Source organism: Mus pahari, chromosome 10 (genome assembly GCF_900095145.1).
Source record: "Mus pahari chromosome 10, PAHARI_EIJ_v1.1, whole genome shotgun sequence".
In the NCBI taxonomy this organism is placed as follows: domain Eukaryota; kingdom Metazoa; phylum Chordata; class Mammalia; order Rodentia; family Muridae; genus Mus; species Mus pahari.
In genome coordinates this window covers 58,152,449-58,172,023 of record NC_034599.1, presented here as the reverse complement: position 1 = coordinate 58,172,023, position 19,575 = coordinate 58,152,449, and the positions used below count along the sequence as shown (strand labels likewise).

Genomic DNA, 19,575 nt, shown 5'->3' with positions numbered 1-19,575 from the left:
GGCTTCCTCGGCATCAAGTTGGTTTTATAGATTCTACTTTGGAATTATTTTCTACTTTGATTTATAGCATCAACAGTTTAAAAAGCAGTGTTTTATCCATTGTCTCAGGTAATCCTCAGAGTTTTTCAATTCTGACAAAGGAACTATTATCTCCCTGTAGACCTATGAGCTAAAATATTACAAACCAAGTCCAAAGTCACATGGCAAGTCTGGGCATAGTGGAGAAGACTGTGGTACAGCTGTCTCCACCTGAACCCACAGACTTGGTGAAAGGAGTCTGCTCTGTTCAGACAGTGCTTTAAGGTTCTGCTTGGAAGGGCGGCATTTACAGCAGTGAGTATAATATATTATTTTTAAAACATCACCCAGTAATCAGGATCCGGTGTGTAGAGGAAATAAGTATGAAGACATGTGGCACATACACCATCCCTGTGAATTTATTTCTTGTGGTGATGACACTGGTATAGTAAATACCTAGTAAACTGTGCATTGACGCTCAGTGCCAAGCAAGAGCTTCCATCAATGCTATAAAAAAAATCAAAGGAAGTTATGATGGTGGACTGGGAAGTCAGTGCAGCAAGGAGGCAGCACTTAGGGTAGTCAGACTAGTTTAAGTTCAAAATAAGAGAGTGAAAAAACACTCTTAAATTGAGGGCCTGAATACCAATTCAATTTGTGCCAGGCAATGGTGGTGCATACTTTTAATTCCAGCTCTCTGAGTTCGAGCCTCGTCTGCAGAGTGAGTTCCAGACTGGACAGAGAACCCCTGACTTGGGTGGTGGGGAAGAATTCAGTTTGCAAAATAAAAGCAGATTAAGTAGAATGTAAGATGAGCTCAAGCAAAGGGTGACTGGACCGGCAATGCCATGTCCTACGGACCGCTGGGGCACCCATGTCCTACGGACCGCTGGGGCACCCATGAAAGCTCAGCAGGGCCCACATGAGTTGATGCTTATCTGTCATTCCAGCCCTTCCCTGGCCGAGGCTGGAGGACAAGTGTACTGGTAGTGTTTTTGTAAGTTTAGCTGGTTGTTTTTTTCTTTTCTTTTCTGTCAATTTGATATATCCTTGGCTCATCCAGGAAGAGGAAACCTCAGTTGAGACAGTGCCTCCATCAGGTTATCTTGTAGGCAATCATTCTCGATTGATTGATTGATTGATTGATTGACAGATTGACTGATTGATTGTAGTGGCAGGGCCTAGCCCACTGTGGGTAGTACCAGCCCAGGGCAGGTAGTCTTGGATTATGTAATGGAAAGGCTGAATATGCCAAAGTGAGCAAGCCAATAAACACTTCTCCATGGTTTCTGCTTCAGTCCCTGCCTTCAAATTCCTGCTTGAGATCCTGCCTGGTTTCCTTCAATTATGGATTATAAGCTGTAAGATAACCCTTTCCTCCCCAAGGTGCTTTGGTCATGGTGTTTATCACAGCAACAGAAAACAAGCAAGGACAAGTCAGAGTCCAGCCAAAGCTGCATCACGACTCCCTTAACAACAAACAGCAACAGAACACACAGAGACCTACAGCTCTGTTCTGGCAGAGTGAGAACATGTCAAGGAATATCTTATCCTTAAGGAGAGAAATGATGTGGTCAGTGGCATACTTAAGGGTGCTGTAAGAATTACACTGGAATCAGGAAACAACAGAGGCTGAGCTGCTTGGCAAGGGATAGTGCCAACCTGTGTAGATGAACTTAAACCCAGAGTCCCTCCCCACCCCAGTGTTCCTTAGAGCATGACTTCTGCACTTACTCACTTATCATCAAAACAGGCACATCCAAGCAAAGATCACCCTTTGTACCGTGGGTCCTGTTCACCCTATTTCCTCCTTCAGCCAGCACGCACTGGTCACTGCCTGCCTGTCCTCAGGGGCTGGGAATGAGGCGGCAGCAGCAGCAGAAGAAGCTCAAGTTCCTGCCTCCGTGGAATTTGCCTGTAATGTCAGACAGTGCTGACTAAGCCAGTGTGTGAGAAAGCCTCTCTTTGCCTCTCACATCCTAAGTGTCCTAAGGGCCCCTTAGCTGTCACTTATGGAGTTGGAACTTCAAATTTGAGTTAAATACGCACTCTTAGTAAGGGCTACCCTAGTGCAGGCTAGAAGGTTAAGGACGATTAATTCATCTGCAGAATGATTTTTTTAGGTATTTCACCAAAGCTGTCACTTTGAGGTTAGTCAAGGGTAATGCATATAACTAGCTGCCTGTGCTAGACTACTGTTACTGTCTATTCAAGATGAAATGTTGAGGCACATGCCAATGTTAAAGGACATGACATTTGTTCCAGCAAAAGTGGTGGCTCTTGTTTTGCTTGGGTGGTTTTTGTGACCTCCCTGAATTCCAGAAAAGGTTTATTGTTGTCCCCAATGATGCTCACAGGTGCCCTGTGTGTTATTTACTGACTGGCTGCCTTGGCAAAGCTATGTCAGTTATTTTGTTAACTATAACAACAGTGACATTGGAAAGGGGAAAGAAATGTAATGGGGATGGGTGGCAAGGGACATGAAAGGAAGGTTGATATGTGCATGCATGTGTGGGCACACAGCTTTTAGGTCAATTTCTGAGTCTTATTTGAAATAACATTTGTCACCTAAACCACAGGTAAAATGGTACCACGTGTCATTTTCACATTGCTTCCTCCAATAGGGTGTGTGTGTGTGTGTGTGTGTGTGTGTGTGTGTGTGTGTATGTGTGTGTTCCCACTTCCCTTTAGTTTTACTACTTCTTAGATGGGAGCCATAATTGAGCTACACATACAATGTAAACTACTCCTCTCTTATTTATATACTTTGTGAAAGGTTGCATTTTTTTAATCTAGCTGCTCTTTCCAAGAGTGTGGGGCTAGGGTGATGGATGTATTTCCTGTTGTTGAAAGCCAAGATTTGAGTGGACTTGCATTAGGTTTTGGCCAGCTTTCAGATTAAAAAAACAAAAACAAAAACAAAAACAAAAAACACTTTGTAATAAATTTGTCCTTCAAATTTGAGTGGCCTACGATGCCATTTCTGAATTCTTACATGGTATGCATTTGCTCTTTTTAAAAACAAGCCACGTCAATATGAAGTCAGTCATTGGAGCTTTTCTGATCCCTTTTAGATGTGAAGCCCTCCAACATGCTTGTAAACACAGGCGGACAGGTCAAGCTGTGTGACTTTGGCGTGAGCACACAGGTAGGTCGTTTTTCTCTTCAGCCTGCCGTGTGGATTGAAAATCACCTAGCTTACAAACAAACAGGGACTGTGAGTCGGCTCATTGGCCGGCAGGCGTTATTCATTTTTAATCTCTGAGCAGTTTCCTTCATCAGAATATGATTGTTCATTGTTTAATGACAGTAAAAACTGCTGATATTGTAATTACTACTTACGAATAGCAAACTTCATTGCTATGCAGCTTGGCTGCAAAAGCGCTCTGGCCAGACAAAAGGGAGGACATCGAGGGAGCCGTGTCTAGGGAGCCCAACTGGCCCACAATAAAAATTAATATTGGGAGCAACAATGGTGGAGGGCCATTACAATGTGCTGCACCAATTTTAATTAATTTCCATTTTGGGCCTCCCCTGAGAACCCCAGTGATAGTGACCCATGCGCGTGCTCTGATGTTGATTTGAATCTCAGCCACCTTTCCTCCCAGCCAAACACGAAGACCAAAGCGAAGGTCATCTTTGCATTATGAGTTGTCAAAGTCTGTTATCCCTCCCGCGCCCTTAGTTCATCTCATTCTGGTAATGCATGGGGCTCCATCCACATCTTGAGCTATATGACTGAAAGATGAGGGTGCTCAGATTCTACTTCAAATTGACTTTTTATTTCAGGCGGGTTTGGGGCACTAAAGCGCTGAGCATCACGCTTAAGTGAATTGTTTAAGGTTATCTGCTATAAACCATAATGCTGTGCTTGTTTAAATTGGAAATCGCATCCAAAAGAAAAGAGAGATTTAATCATTTTTAATGCCTTTGTGGATGAATTTGTTCCCTTTTACATAATTTTTAGTTGATTTATAGGAATGCTGATTGTAGGTTAAATGGGGAATAATTGCCCATTTTATTTCCACATTATCTTTATATTGTTCTAACAGACCGTTTTGTCTCATAGCTGGTGAATTCTATAGCCAAGACGTATGTTGGAACAAATGCTTACATGGCAGTAAGTAAACTTATGCAAAAATAACATTTAAAACCAACATCTTTATCTTTATGTACTTGGGAATGTATAATTCTTAAATTAATTCCACAGCTTTAGACTAGTAGGTCATAAATTACAAAGTCAATCCAGTCACTCTCCAGTGTTAGATCTTTGGAAAACAAGAGAGGCTCTGTGCTCGAGCTATTGACTCCTCTCACTCTGTTGACTTAACCAGTCGGTTCAAGTGTGAAATCGCTGAGTTTTGAAGTTTAATCCTACAGAAAAATTGCACCTGGTAGCATATTGGCTACTTTCCACTCTGCTTATTTAATTAACCCTAATATAGACCAGTAACGTCGGGTGTTTGTTCTGGCGATTTGAGCATGCCTTGTCACCAGATCCAAGTAGACTTACTTATGTAACCAGACACTGGCTGTGGATCTCTCCATGGTAAGGCTCCCACTAGGATTTTTCTACAGTGTATAGCTCTGTGGTTTTTTTTCTTAGTTATTAAGTTCTTGCAGATATCCTAAGATAGCTGTTCTATTTCTTTTTCTTACCTTTTTAAACAAGAGATATTATGTATGGCTATAAAAATCTTTAGTTTGTTTGTTTTCTCAGTCCCTTTCAGGAGTTGTTGGGCATATAGGGAAAAAGGAGGATACTTTTCTGGTATCATTTTCTGAGTCTGATTTGGTTTTGGTTTTGGTTTTGACCCCACTCTCCAATCCTTGCTTCCTTTCCTTGTAGAGTCTGGTTTTGGTTTGGTTTGGTTTTTTTTTTTTTTATTTGTTGTTGTTTTGTTTGAGACAGGGTTTCTCTGTGTAGCCCTGACTGTCTTGGAACTAACTTTATAGTCCAGGCTGGCCCAAACTCAGAGATCCACCTGCCTCAGTCTCCTGAGTGCTGGGATTAAAGATGTGCACCACCACCACTGCCCAGCTAGAGTCTTGGTTTATATTTCAGTGTTTAGGATTGGGTTTTACCATGATGGCTCTAGATTTATGTAAGTAATCCATCTTAGGCTAAGGAGCCTCTGTTGACATGCATATAACCACGGATTTAAAAAAAAAAAAAAAGTACCATATATGTGTTTGTTTATCAGAGGGGACCATGGAGATGTAAATGTCTCCATGTGGGTCCTGAGGATTTACCTCAAGTGTCAGCTTGGAGGCTAGTGTTGTTACCTGCAGAGCCATCTTGCCAGGCCACAACCATAGGTCTTATTCTCAGGATTTTTTGTGCATATGTTGTTATGATTATTACAAGATCTTTGATATAGGCAGGACCTGGGTCTACAGCTTGTTATTTTCAGAACAATACAAAGCATTTTACTTTCTTTCAAAATGATTTATTTCGAGTTTTGTTTTTTAAGGAAATTAATATTTTTTCTCTCTAATTAAATGCAGAGAAAGTAGATCAGCTATGAAAGTTACTGTGTCTGCTTTTTAAAACTTAGTCTCCTCTGTGGCTCTCCCAGGATGGATGAGAGCAGTGAGTCCTGTAGGTAACAGAGCGCTGCTGAGTGTCAGCCTCTGGAAGAATTGGAAAGGAAAAAGGCTGTCCATGAAACAACTTCTCAACTGCCCATCATGTTCTGGTAGCTTTAAATTGCTCTGATAATTAAATTGCATCACTTCTGAGCTACAAATCCAGATTACAGTTGTCTTTCCCAAGTGTGCATTAAAGAAATTACTTTTCCCCCCTTTTTGTTTATGGATGAATGTGATGCGTCCATATGTTAATTGAAAGTGTGAGGATTAAAATTATGAAATGTTAGCTCAGGTTGGCAAAGCTGAAATTGCTTTGTTTCTTGGGTGAGTGAATTCTAGTCATCAACTTTGTAGTTGAAGCTGCAGAAAGCCTAAGATGCCAGGGAAGAAAACTGTGAGCACCTGAGAGGCAGAGGCAGAGCTTAATTTAGAAGGTTCTAGCTGGCCAAGTCCTTCCCAAAGGCCACCTGTGCGGGAGCGTGGAGACAGCCCTCCATTACTCTACTGTGGCATTGACCCTACCTGCTGTCTGTGCTACTGGTCTCTTGGGAGCAGGGCTGGGCTCTTTGACTTTATGTAACCAAACTATGGTTTCAGAGCATTCAGAAAGCACTAAAAAAGCTCAAGAGAGACGAGGGAACTCCCAGGCAGGTTTAGAGTAAAATCCCAAGACAGAAGAGAGCATGTGCAAGAGCTGAAGGCCAGCAGCAGCACAACACTCCGATGAGACGGCGGTGTCAGGCTTCTCCTCCCTTCCAGGCTAAGGTCCCAAGTGGCTCTCCTGCCGGAAGGCACACTCACTTTGAAGCTGCTGCTCCCCATCTTGGAACCAGAAGGAACCTCAGAACTGAGCAGAGAAGCAAGAGGGACGGAGGAGCAGAACAGGCTTGGAGCAGGGCTGGCAGACACGGCTTTGCCTTGCCCAAGTGAGCTGCCTGGGCACAGAGCACCATGCAGAGAGCATTGTCTGAAGTAGCATGTCCACCTTAGGTCACAGAAAATGTCTCTGAATTTTAAAGGGAACAGCAGCAAACCTTCCAGGAAGTCAGAGAACACCAGCTAGACAAGGCAGCATGAAGACGCTCTAGAGGGAACTGTGGAGCACAGCAGATGCTCAGAGGCTTAGGACCACACATTTTAAAGAGGACAATAGATGCGTACGGCCTCCAGACACTTGAGGGAGATGGCTCAGTCGGTAAAACTGCCCACTGCTCCTGCAGAGGCTCCAGGCTTGCTTTGTATCTCTCACATCAGGTAGCTTACAACCACCTGTAATTCCACTTCCAACACATCTTCTAGTCTCCATGGACACCTGCACACACATGTAAACTCAGGTGCACACACACATACACATAGAATAAAATTTCATCTTTCTTAAAGGGACCACCATACCCAGTAGCATATTGGACACAGCAGAGGTAGGATTAGTGAACTGGAAGTTTGGTCTGCAGTATGGCCACCCGACCCTGCTCGACCGTTGTGCTGTGTGGGGATCTGGCCTTGCCCACCTAAACGGGAACTCTCGTGCCTGCAGTACACATGTGGATAGCATGCTATCCTGATTTGTGTTCACCCGCTTTGGTAATTTTCTGGGTAGCCCCACCAAACAGCAACTCCCTTGTCAGAAGATTTAAAAGATGCACCTTGCTGTCTTCCTGCTTCTGACAGTTATACCCGGGAGTGTTGTGTTGTAAACAGACAGTCCTGGAATTCGTTAACTAAATATGGGTCCTGGCTAACAGCCCAGTCGCAGGCAGTAGCTGGAGCGAGGGAAGTGTGCCAGTTTGAAGGTGCTGCCTTGAAGCTTGTGGATTCAGATGTTTAGGGCTGTTCAGACAGGCCAGGAAGTTTTCTTTTTTTGACTTGGTTTTGGGTGCTCTTCACTTACACATACACACACACACAGGCGCCTTAGACAAGAGCTGGGTTTTCCTTCTCACAGCTTTCTACACTGTGGACAGCTGTCGGGTGAGGAAGTAACCACAGCTGGCCTCTTGACCATAGCTCTTGTGTCAGCCGTACAGTACCTGGCCGTAACTTTGTCTTCTTCCATGCTGGAGTTGAGGGGAAAGAACCAGGCATGCCACCGCTGCTGCAGATGTAAGCCCGGCTTTGAGTTATGCTGCCTCGGGCAGTCATATCCTGACTCCAAACACTCAGGAGGATCGGAGGTTCATGTCATGCCTAAGTCTGTCACAGAGGCCTGGGTCTACCTTGTGTGCTGTAGAGTGGGCCCCAGAGCTCACTGCGCCCATTTGCTTGCCCTCCACCAGTGATCTTGTTTTGTTGTGTGCTTCAGAACTGATTTCTCCTCTAGAGGCTGCCAGATCTTGTGCTTGGGGAGCTCTCTCATTGCCACCTGGCATCTCGATGTCCCCACTCTTCATAAGTCTCCTCTTTTAATTCAGTTTCTGTCTTTGGTTTCAGCTCTCAGTTTATACTTGTTTTGGTAGCACAGTGGGCAGATGAGGCAAATGTATGTAGTCTCATCATCCAGCCCTCCCAGACATTTGGTCTGAGTTCCACTTGTGTTTGTATGTTTGTTTTCTCTGTATTCTAGAGAAATACCACAGCCTGAGAACTGCCATCCAGTAGAAAGAAAAACCAGAGAGAGGAAGAAGTAGGAAGACAACATTTGATTGTTTCTTTAACAAGTCTGGAGGGTTTTAGAATGGGCAACACTATAAGTTCTTTTGGTTGTTGTTATATAAAGTGTGTGTGTGTGTGTGTGTGTGTGTGTGTGTGTGTGTGTGTGTGGTGTAGGCCAAAGATCAACCTTGGTTGTCTATTTTATTAAAATAGAGTCTTGCTGAACTTGGAGCTCACAAGTGTGACTAGCCTGACTGGCAGTGTTGTTGGCAACAATGGCATTTGTGCTGTTGTTCCTATAACTGGCTGGCCAGTTCCACATGAATACCTCTATTCCTGTCAAACTGACTAGGATTGTGTAATGGTACCCCATTGGGTAATGGGTCAGGATCTCAGCCCTACCACGATTAGCACTATAACCTTGAGTGACTATTGCTCTTTGTGGGACTAAATTTTTTTCAAGTCAGTTGTTCACCTGTGCATTGCAAACATTTCTGTAAGTAACCTGAAGGACTGACCAGGAGGTACCCAGTATACAACTATCCCTGGTGAGCAGGGTATGCATGCCAGAACTTTGTGGATCAGGCACCTGCTACACAACCCAAAGGGAGGGCCCAGAGTCATATGTGACACCTTGATTCCTGTCAGAAGAAACACAGCTGTATGGCATGAAAGAGCGACAGGAGGTGGCTCTAGGGAGGCAAGCTCTGACTGCTCCTTGACCAGCCCAAGTGCTTCACCCTCCTGTAAAGTTGGATTTCCAGAGAAAAGCTAAAAATAAAACTTAGCCATACTTTTCAAGACCCTTGTGCCCAAATTCAATTAAGTTGTATACAATCCTACATAATTTAACTCACTACCTGGAGCCTTCATTTACAACATTACCGACAGTGGTTTTCTATTACTGGGTGCAGAATTCTCTGTTGCTTCATATATATATATATATATATATATATATATATATATATATATATATATATATATTTCTTTTCCTGTGTGTAAATACCATGCAAATGTCGGTGACTCCCATGCTAGCTGAGCTCACATTCGGTGTGTACTGCCTGGAGTAACTCTAAGCAGCTCATAATAAGCTCTCTCCTGCTTTCTTACAGCCAGAAAGAATTTCAGGAGAGCAGTATGGGATCCATTCTGACGTGTGGAGCTTAGGAATCTCTTTCATGGAGGTACGTTGCTGTTTGTGGTCATTGATAAGCCCTTACTAATACACCCCATTGGGAAGAACCCAGTGCCTCTGAAAGAGTAATGCAGACCTCCAATGTCCCTGCACATGTATGTTGTCTGACTCAGCGGACTCCATGTTGCTATCCCATGTGGCTTCTGGACTGAGTCTGCATTATTCTAGAGTGCTGCTTCTCATACATCATCACCTGTGCAAGGCATACCTGAAGTGCTTGTTAAAAACACAGGTTTGCCAGCCCTACCCAAGTCGCTCAGAATGTGCGTGTGGAAAGTGTTCACTGGGTGGACCTTCTGTATGGCCCAGTTCTCTGAAAGAGAATTCCATGACAGAACAGGGTGATGGCAGCCTTGGAATGTGCATGTGTGAGATCCATAGGGGATTGTTTCAAAAGTTTGGCTATAGTCATATGGATATATATGTTACATACATGCTGTATGTCTCTTTCATTTTTAAAGAAAAAACCTACTTTATTCTAATAAATGACATGTACATGTGGTTAGGGGTGGAGTGACAGGGGCATGCGTATATGGTATACTCATATCTTTACTCTTTATTGCTGTATTTAGAATGGATTTTTTTTTCCTCAGTGAGCCAGGTGCAGTCCCATTAGAACACCATGCTAAGAAATAGACACAACTTGCATTAGAAAGACACCTTGCTCGCAGGAATTGCACTCCTAGACAACCTGAGCCCTCACTGGGGTTTGAAGAATAGCTTCTCAATTCCATGAGTTCCCATCAAAGAAACCTTTAAAAAAAAAAAAAAAGGAACATGTTTAAATAACACCACAAATCAAGTTTCTATCACAATCCTATGACTTTTGTTTTATCAAATATATTTTCTATGATTTTTGTAACGCATGAATGCCATTGTATTTGGAAGGAAATGTCTTTAGACCCAGCTCACCTGCACAGCAGGAAGGGTGCCAAAATCAAATGCTCAATGTTTATTAAACCATATTCTTCTGCCTTTCCCTGAAAGGTAATCTAAGAGGAGCTGTACTGCGTGCACAGCAGCTGAGAGGCTGCAGTTGGCAGGTGGAGCTCAGGACCCAGCACTCAGCAGGATCCAAAGGACTTGCCCTATCATTAGCCTGTTTCAGGATGAACTCACTCTGACCTGTGGGATGGCAGCTTTGCTAATATGGAAGTTCCTTTTGGGGTTTGAAGTCATTCCCATTGGTTATGTTGTATAAATGATCGGTACAGTGCAGAACAGTTGAGGGGTCACGTGGTTCAGAACCCGATGCTGGGAAGAGAAGGCCTAGGTTGTAGTGCTAGCATTGGTTCTAGTTTCCTAGGTGATCCTGGGCCAGCCTACAGCCCCCATTAGGCTCAGCACCCAATGTTCCTTCTCTGTGCAGTAGTGAGGTCTGAGCCCTGCCACAGACTGACACTCTACAGCTCTGCTGCCGTTAACTTCCAGCTTCAGGAGAGCTGCGTGCCTAAGACAGAGATACACCCTCACCTGTTGGAAGCATAGAAGCATTGTCAGGAAGGCTGGGGATGCAGCTCAGTTGATACAGTAATTGCATAGCATGCATGAAGGCCTGGTTTACTTGCCAGTATGACATACAGCTATGATCCCAACATGCAGAGATGGAGGCAGGAGGATCAGAAGTTCAAGATCACCCTCAGATGCATAGTGAGTTGGAAGCCAGCCTGGGCTGCATGATACTAACCTAAAAAAAAAAAAAAAAAAATATAAAATGACCTTCAATGATATTATGCTATACTCATGGATTGGTCCTGCAGCAGATGGGAACAAAAAAAAAAAAATATATATATATATATATATATATATATATATATATATATAGTACCTTTGGATCCTGCTGAGTGCTGGGTCCTGAGCTCCACCTGCCAACTGCAGCCTCTCAGCTGCTGTGCACGCAGTACAGCTCCTCTTAGATTACCTTTCAGGGAAAGGTAAAAAAAGTACTATTAAGAAAGCATGCCCAGGCTAATCAGGCTAGTCTCAAGAAGGTAGAGTTAGGGTATCAATTAATTGTTCCTCCTTCTCGATTAAAGTGGAGTTATTAAGGAAAAGGCTGGAGATAGCCAGGGACTAGATCATAAACGGCCAGGCTCAGGGCTTCAGATGTTGCCCTGGGAGCAAGTGATCTGACTTCAGTTTTTAGTGAGTCACAGTGCTCCATGGAGCATGCCCTTAGAAGTATGGGTGTGGAAACAAAAGGGTCATTTGAAGTAGGAAGAGAGATTGGTAGATGCCCAATAAATGTAATGTATTGAAATACATATCTATCAGTAACTTTCTAGGCACCAGCACCGTGAAGCCTAAGGAAGAGGCGATACATCTTAGGGAGGGAGATTCCAATGTGGTCATTTGTCCTGGAGGCAAACTAGTCAATAGTCTCTGGGACACTGAAGAAAACAGACCCTGCATTTGCAATCCTGAGGAGAATAGGGCATAGAGAACTGTGTGAGAAAGGTCAAGTTTGAGCGTGGGATGAGTGGGTGTTGGGAGACATGTGATGCCGTGCAGACTAGAAGCCTGTAGCTGGATGAGGGCCTGGAAGGCTGGGCTCCTTCCTTCATGCTGTCTGTGTCCATAGTGGGTGAGAAGGGGTGAGTCATGAGGCAGGCTATAAGGTGATGTCTGCTTACAGTGGTCAAGAGGACAGGACACTTAAGTGAGGGCCATCTGAAAATGTGGGGTGGCAGTCACTGGCCTTGCAAGCAAGTGACATGTGACCAACTTAAGTAGTAGAGGAAAAGTCACTAGAGAATAAGACAGACCCTGGCATACATTTTATGCCAAATTTATTTAAAGAAATTCATGGTAAAGGGAGTTGAAGGTTTTGCGTTTATAGATGAGACACTGTGATGTTTTGCGAGTGAAGACTGCAGGAAAACCCCAGGCTCCTTTGTTCTTAGGGTCAGGGTGAGGAGAATGCCATCCACAGGGCCTGGGAACATAGGTCATAATAAGAACCCAGAGGATGAGGTTCCTCTTTCTTTTTATTAGAATATAGTTGGTATAAGTGAGATAAGTACTATTCAAAACCACTACAGACACACCTGTAGCCCAAGCCTTCAAGGCTGAGACAGGAGGATCATGAAGTCAAGGATAGCCTAAGCTACATTAAAAAAAAAGTCAGGGCTGGGGAGATAGCTCAGTCAGTAAAGCACTTTCCACACAGGCACATGGACCTGTATTCAGTCCCCAGCACCCACACAGAAATGTAGCTGGCAATCCCAGTGCTGCGGAGGCAGAGACAAGTAACCCTGGGTACACTGGCCAGCTAGCCTACCCAACCAATATGCTCAAGCTCTGAGTGAAAAATCCTGTTAAAAACCTCTTAAAGGATGCTACCCAAGGTTGACCTCTGCCTCTGCACAAACATGAACATGCACACATACCGCTTCATGTGCACACAAGCACACAGTAGACAGATATGTGTGTTACTGTGGCATTTTCAAGTCTGAGGGACAAAATACATCCTGAACCACAGTCAGTATTTAGAGGGTCCTTTGACTCTGCTCTTACTGTTAAAATACCTCTCAGCATGTACTCCAAAGAAAGAAGCATTCATTCATTCATTCATTCATTTATTCATCCATCAGTTTTCCTGGTAGAAATGTCATGGGTAGGCTCTGTAGAGCACTGGCTGCATAACTAGGAAGATCCTGCCTCTAGTAAGGAAAGACACTAACTAGAGCAGGGTGGTGGTGGCGCATGCTTTTAATACCAGCACTTGGGAGGCAGAGGCAGGTGGATCTCTGAGTTCAAGGCCAGCCTGGGGTACAGAGTGAGTTCAGAGGACAGCCAGGACTGCACAGAGAAACTCTGTCGAAAGAAAGAAAGAAAGAAAGAAAGAAAGAAAGAAAGAAAGAAAGAAAGAAAGAAAGAAAGAAAGAAAGAAAGAAAGAAAGAAAGAAAGAAAGAAAGAAAGAAAGAAAGAAAGAAAGAAAGAAAGAAAGAAAGAAAGGAAAGAAAGACACTAGAACCCTGAAGTGACAGGCCTCAGAAAAGGTGTAGATAAAGAAGTCATGGGGATAAAGGGCTGACAGAGGGCTGACATTTGAGTGGAATTGGTCTTCAAGCGAGCTTGCCAGCGTGAGAAGGAAGGACTTAAGGGAGATTCCTTCTGCAGCTAACCCGCCCACTCTGACGTGGACCACTGTAAACCCTTACAGGGGATCAGGTGGCGGTGCAGGAGGGTAAGGTCTCCCAAGTCTCCAGCATGGGGCACACCTTTCTCGGTGTTCTAAACCAACCAGTTCATTGACATAGAGGAGCTGTGGTGAAGAAAAAATGGGCATCAGAATAGGAAACCAAGCAGGGAGTTTTCTGTGTCTGCTGGGGTCATTCTGTAAACCCTCCTTTCCAGGTTCATCCTTGGTAGCTCCTTCCTGCTGCCCCTTCCCTGCTTATGTGCTGTCACGGTCCCCCATGGGGAGTCATAGCAAGACCTCTCACCAAACTCTTTCATAAAGATAATGCTACATGCCACTAAAGTGTGTGGACAAAAAGAATTGCAGACAGCTATGTGTGCCTTAAGCAAAGAACCTCTAATATCAGGCTATCTTTTATCTCCTTTTATCTTCATCTCCTCTCAGGCCAGCAGCCCTTTGCTCCTGGGATAAAGTGGGCCTCCTCTAGATGTTGTCAGCTGAATGAAATATCTGGAGTTGGCCAAGTGGCACAAAGATTGAAATAAGGCTCTTCAGCTTGAGTTGAGGGCAGTGTTTATGATTAGGGAGTCAGCCCCTTCTCTGGTGTGTGCTTACAGCTTTCCACTCAGCTCTGTGGTGGGTTCTGAAGCCAAATAAAGGAGGTCTCAACTTGTGGGTTGGTGTGAGCTCACTGTGTAGTGGTGAAGAAAACGCGAGTTTCTCCCTTTAAGACACACCAAAGGTCAGTAAGGGAATGCTAAGAAATGAGAGCAAGACCAAGGATCCTGAGCTGTGGTGGGCGGGAAGGCTCCTCCCACCCCACAAGACTTATTTGCTGTGTTTACAAGGCTTCTGGGCCAGAGACCAGGCCATGTTTTTCAGAGCTGCTCACCTGGTGCTGCTATTCAGCAGCTCAGGACTAAACTTTGGGCTAAACTTAGCTTGACTTGCCAAAACAAAAGCTTTGTTTTCACTGCGTCTGAAGGATTTTTCATAATCTTTAGGGTGGGAGCGCCAAAACCATATTGAGGCAGCTTCTTAATTTCATAAGCAATAGTCCTTACCTAGTCTTGCAGAGAGAGGCTGAGGAGAGTCTGCTCACTTGATTTTTCACTAGTTAATTCTTTGTCACATTATGCCATTTGAGTCACAACATAAATTTCTAAATGGGAGATAAACAACCACATGTTCAAAAGATGGTCTTTCAGAGGGAAACCGTCAGTGCATTCTCCTTTAGCCCTGTGCCCAGCATGGGGCATGAATGTTAGAAAGGAACAGGGGCCTGCTGTGGCATAACCCATCTATAATCCCAGTACTCCAGAGGTAGAGGCAGGGGGCTTTTGAGTTTGAGAGCAGCCTAAGGTACACAGCAAGACCTCATCTGTAACAAACAAAACAAACAAGGGACTGCTGAGATGGTCCAGTGGGTAAAGGCCTTGCTCTGCAAGCCTGCTGACCCAAGTTTAAGCCCTGGGACCTACTTAGGGTGCAGGGATCACAGAGTTGTCCTTTGACCTCCGATATCCTCAAGGTAGCCCCCATGTGCACACGCACACTCATACATACATACATACACTAGGTGTTTGGTGGGTCCGGGTGTACAGCATGGTAGAATACACCTTTAATAGCACTGCGGAGGCAGAGGCAGACAGGTCTGCTCTAGTCTATGCAGTGGGGCTCCAGCCTAGCCAGAGTATACAGTATAAATCCATCTCAAAGAAATAAACCATTTAAAATTTGTTTAAATGAGGTAAACAAAGCACACAGAAACTTCCTTTGGAAAGGCACCAGGCCCACGGGGCTCTGCTCAGGGACTCTATCGAGAGGGCTCTCACAAACCTGAGGTTGGAGTCAAACTGCAAGTCTCCAGTACACGCTTGCTCTTTTCACATCGCCCCCGCTCTCCCTGCCTTTGTTTGCAGCTTCCCTCCTGTCTCCTGAGTCTGAGGCACAGAGCAGTCTGGCTCGACATGCTTGGTTAATTGGCGTGTCGTCCGGTCCTGCGAGGCTCCTGCAGTACTTGCACTGCTTCGAATGATGTGTTAAATGATGAAAGCAAGGACCATGGCTTAGAAAAATGTCTCCAGATAGGTGAAGACCATACTCAGAGAGTCACACGAGGTCATTGTCATCAAAGTAACACCACCTCGTGAGGATTTCTATGGCTCCATTGTTCTGACACAGTTTTTCTTAAGTTATTTTTTTTTTTTGGCAGGGGAGGGGTTTGGGATTTTTTATTTTGAGGTTTGTTGTTTCGTTCTGTTGTATGCCAGGGATGGCATCTCAGGCTTCCCATGGACACATGTTCTACCTCTAAGCTGTGCCCACAGTCCTTTCTCGAAGTTTAGAATTACCTTTACAAATAGGTCCATGCGCTGTGACACTCTCCTGTTGTATGTATGCCATTTCCTTCATCTGCCCAAGATACAACGTGAACATGCATCCTTCAGGATGCTGGCTCTGTTCTTGGCAGCTGTTGTTCTTCTCAACCATCTCTACATCTGGCTTGTGATGTGGGTATTTCCTACTTCATAGCTGAGTCGTTCATACAGAATTCAAATCTGTTTCTCTCATGGCCTACATTACCTGGTGCCATTCCAGTGCCCTAGTGTGGACTTAGTATTTCCAACTTGTATAACAGCTTGAAAGTAGTTGCTCAAAACAAACCCCAGGTGTTAACTTTGATACAGCCTTTGACAGATGTTTGGGGGTGTTGCTTGTCACCCGTCCATGAAGAAAGATTTCTCTTTGCCAACCCTGCAGACCCAGATTCAAATTCCACCTTGGCCATAGCAGCCTAAGCAAAGAACCTTGGCCGCAGTACATGGTGTCTCGGGGTCTCAGTCTGCATCTGAGGTAGCAGCTCTACCTGAGTATGAGATCAGGCCACAGTGAGGAGCAGAGGCACTGCCAACTCTTCCCTTAAAAGGAAGCAGCTTCGGAAAGGCCCCATCTAGCGGGTTCACTGGAGATGCGCAGACTGCAGACTGCAGGTTAGGTCCCACTCACCTCAAGCTCTGCTGACAGGTTAGTGAAGGCAGCTTAAGGGAGGACAGTGTCAACACAAAGGTCGTAGCTTCCATCTTAATAGCAGTAAGCTAGAGCTGATTCTGGAGCCATTTTGAGTGACCATGGCCCAGGAACAAAGATTTTGATTATCTCAAATTCCATATTCCAGTGTGAAAGCAATTCAGAACAAAGAAAGTCATAAATCAAGGGAAGTTTAACTTCAGCCAGTGGTGCATCAGAGAGGCCATTGCAGAGAGGCAGGGAAGCTTCTAAAGGCCCAAGCTGCTGTTTCATGATGTTCTTAGCTTTAGGGCTGGCAAGAACTAGTGGTCTGCTAATCCAATAGATTCTAAAAGCTTCCTAGCTATAAGCTGCAAGGTGTTAATTCAGACAGAAGTGGGCAGAGGATGACTGTTCCAGGGCTAGAGCTAGCTTGGGGTAAGGTAATCAGCCAATGGGCTGCAGCATCCCAGTCTGTCCACAGTCCTGACCTTCCAGTCATTCCTGTGGACAGATCTTCCCAGGAGTCCTCAGTCACAACAGCTGCCCCCAGATTTTGGATGTGATAAAACAGATGAACAGTGATGGGTAAGGAACAACACATGTGGGAGCGTGAAGCCTCCATCAGCAGCAAGACAAGCAAGGGCAGTAGCCTGGCTGGAGAATAGCACCCCAAAGCTCCCTCCGCATCTGGTAGCCCCTGAGAGCTAGAGCTGGGAGTAAAGACGGGGCTAGAGAATTGTTTCAGAGGTTTGTCTTTGCTCCTGGTTTCTGGGGCTAAACCAAGGCCTTGCCTGTATTTTGAGTGTGCACAATCCCGCTAGCCCTCTCTCTCTCTGTCTGAGAGACAGTGAAACTGTTAACCACAGACCATCTCCCCTGCTCACCATGTGAGGCAAACCAGCAGCTCTCCCCAGGCCCAACATGAGACTGAGTAGATGCTCTGGAAGGATAGAAGGCACCTGGGGCCATAAAAATCTGGTCCCTGTAACCAAGAAGAGATTGGCAGGGACCTTCTCCAGGGAAGTCTGGCCAGGAAGTCTAATGGATCCAGAGGTTGGGTGTTTACCAACAGCTGCCCGACCAGATGGAGCTCACAGGAAGCCCCTCAGCCAGTCCACATGTCCCACACATGAGCTGTTCTTGCTATGTAGCACAAGTTGACTTAAGTAGACCAGGCTAGCCTTGAACTTTTGGCTAGTCTCCTGCCTCTGCATCTTGAGTTGCTAACTTAAGATCTGTGCCTTACTAATAACAAGATGTGTGAGAACAGAGGCCTGAAAGGACTGAGAACAAGTACATGAGGGCCTAAAGCCTGTGCAGTGAAAAACATTGAGGAGGCAGGAATGGGGGCACACTGTGTTCCAGAGACAAGAGCAGAACAGACAGGGAGGAAGGTAACTGAGAAAACCAGGTGAGCAAGTGTGCTGTGCAAAACAAATCAGAGCTCATCAGAGAATGAGTTTTAACTGAGACGTTGCAATGCAAGACAGCCATTTGTGTTTGAGAGTGTCTTTCTCCTAGTAAGAAAAACACTAATCTCTTTTCTAAGTGGCATGTGGTAATATTTTTGTCCTCATAGTTTGAATTTTTATAATACATAGATTGTTTTTTAACAAGAGTTCGGATGTGGTGACTCTCAGGATGCAGAAGAAGGCAAATCTCTGTGAGTTCAAGGCCAGCCTGGTCTACAGGGTGAGTTTCAGGACGGCCAGGGTTACAAAAAAAGAGAAACGAGAGAGAGAGAGAGAGAGAGAGAGAGAGAGAGAGAGAGAGAGAGAGAGAGAGAGAAACTGTCAGACACATTTCTGAGAATACAGTCACTTTCCTTGCCACACCTGTTAAGGTAATAAGTAAACATATTCATGAAGCAAGACTAGAGCATAATTGTCTGGACTATTTTCAAAACATTTAACATTAATAACCACATAATGTCACTTTAGAAAGGACTAAAGAGATGGCTCAGTGGTTAAGAGCACTGTCTGCTCTTCCAAAAGACACAGGTTCAATTCCTAGCACCCACGTGGCAGCTTGCAATAGTCTGTAACTCCAGTTCCAAGGGGTCTAAAATCCTCACACCAATGCACATATAATAAATAAGAAGTAAGCTGCAGGTGGCATGGTGGCACATGCCTTTATTTAATCCTAGCATTCAGAAGACAGAGGTCTCTGAGTTTGAGGCGAGCCTGGCCTACAGAGCAAGTTCTGGGATAGTCAGGGCTACACGGAGAAACCCTTGAAGGGGAAGGAAGGGAAGGGAGGAAGGAAAGCAACCTGCCCAGCCAGTACACATGGCCACACCCATCATCCCATCAGGGAGCAAGAGGCAGGGGCATCACCTACTGGGCCACCTCAGGGTCTTACCATCAAAACTAGAGAAGAAAGGGAGGTGGGGAGGCAAAGACAAGCTCTTTAGACTAGCACCCTGTGTGCGCCATGTTCTGTGCAGGCAGCACAAGCTATAGAACCTTACCCAGAATTGACTCTGCTTCCTGCCAAAACCACAAAACAAACCCACACAGAGGTAGTTGTCTTGGGTGGGTATCCAGCTGAGGCTTTGTCTCCTGGCTTAGCCCCAGTAGTCTGTGAGCCTGGTCTGAAGAGTGACAGGTAGCTCTAGTTCCCTGAAGCAGCTCTGTCCATTTTTATAATCATGGAAAACTTGGCATTTCTCCTTTTTAAATTTATTATTGTTGGTTTTTTTGAGACAGGATCTTAGTATGTATCTCTGGCTAGCCTGGAACTTGCGTTATAAAGCATGCTCTTCAAACTAGCGAGAGTCCTCCTGCCTCTGCGTTCCCCTGCCACCCTTCACCCCACACACTCGGTGCTTCCTGACTTCCTCCTTTTTAAAAACTGTGAGCAGAGGTTGACCCTTCTTCCTCGGTGAGCTTGGTTTGCCCCTGCAGCTGTGGGAGAGCATCCTTGTTTATGAGATCACACTTCTCAGACCGTGGAGGCTGCAAGAGTGTGGCTATGAGATCACACTTCTCAGACCGTGGAGGCTGCAAGAGTGTGGCTCTGAGA

The 19,575-nt window shown here is 45.0% G+C and overlaps 1 protein-coding gene across 2 annotated transcripts in view; it reads left to right on the top strand.

Moving 5' to 3' along the window:
* The window catches only part of Map2k5 (mitogen-activated protein kinase kinase 5), a 217,329-nt gene that overhangs the window by 110,923 nt on the left and 86,831 nt on the right, over positions 1-19,575 (top strand). For both annotated transcript variants that reach the window (XM_029542971.1, XM_021206485.2), the window contains exons 14-16: positions 3,093-3,166; positions 4,088-4,138; positions 9,312-9,383. In XM_029542971.1, the coding sequence (XP_029398831.1) occupies positions 3,093-3,166; positions 4,088-4,138; positions 9,312-9,383 (197 nt within the window). The remainder of the gene's footprint in view (positions 1-3,092; positions 3,167-4,087; positions 4,139-9,311; positions 9,384-19,575) is intronic.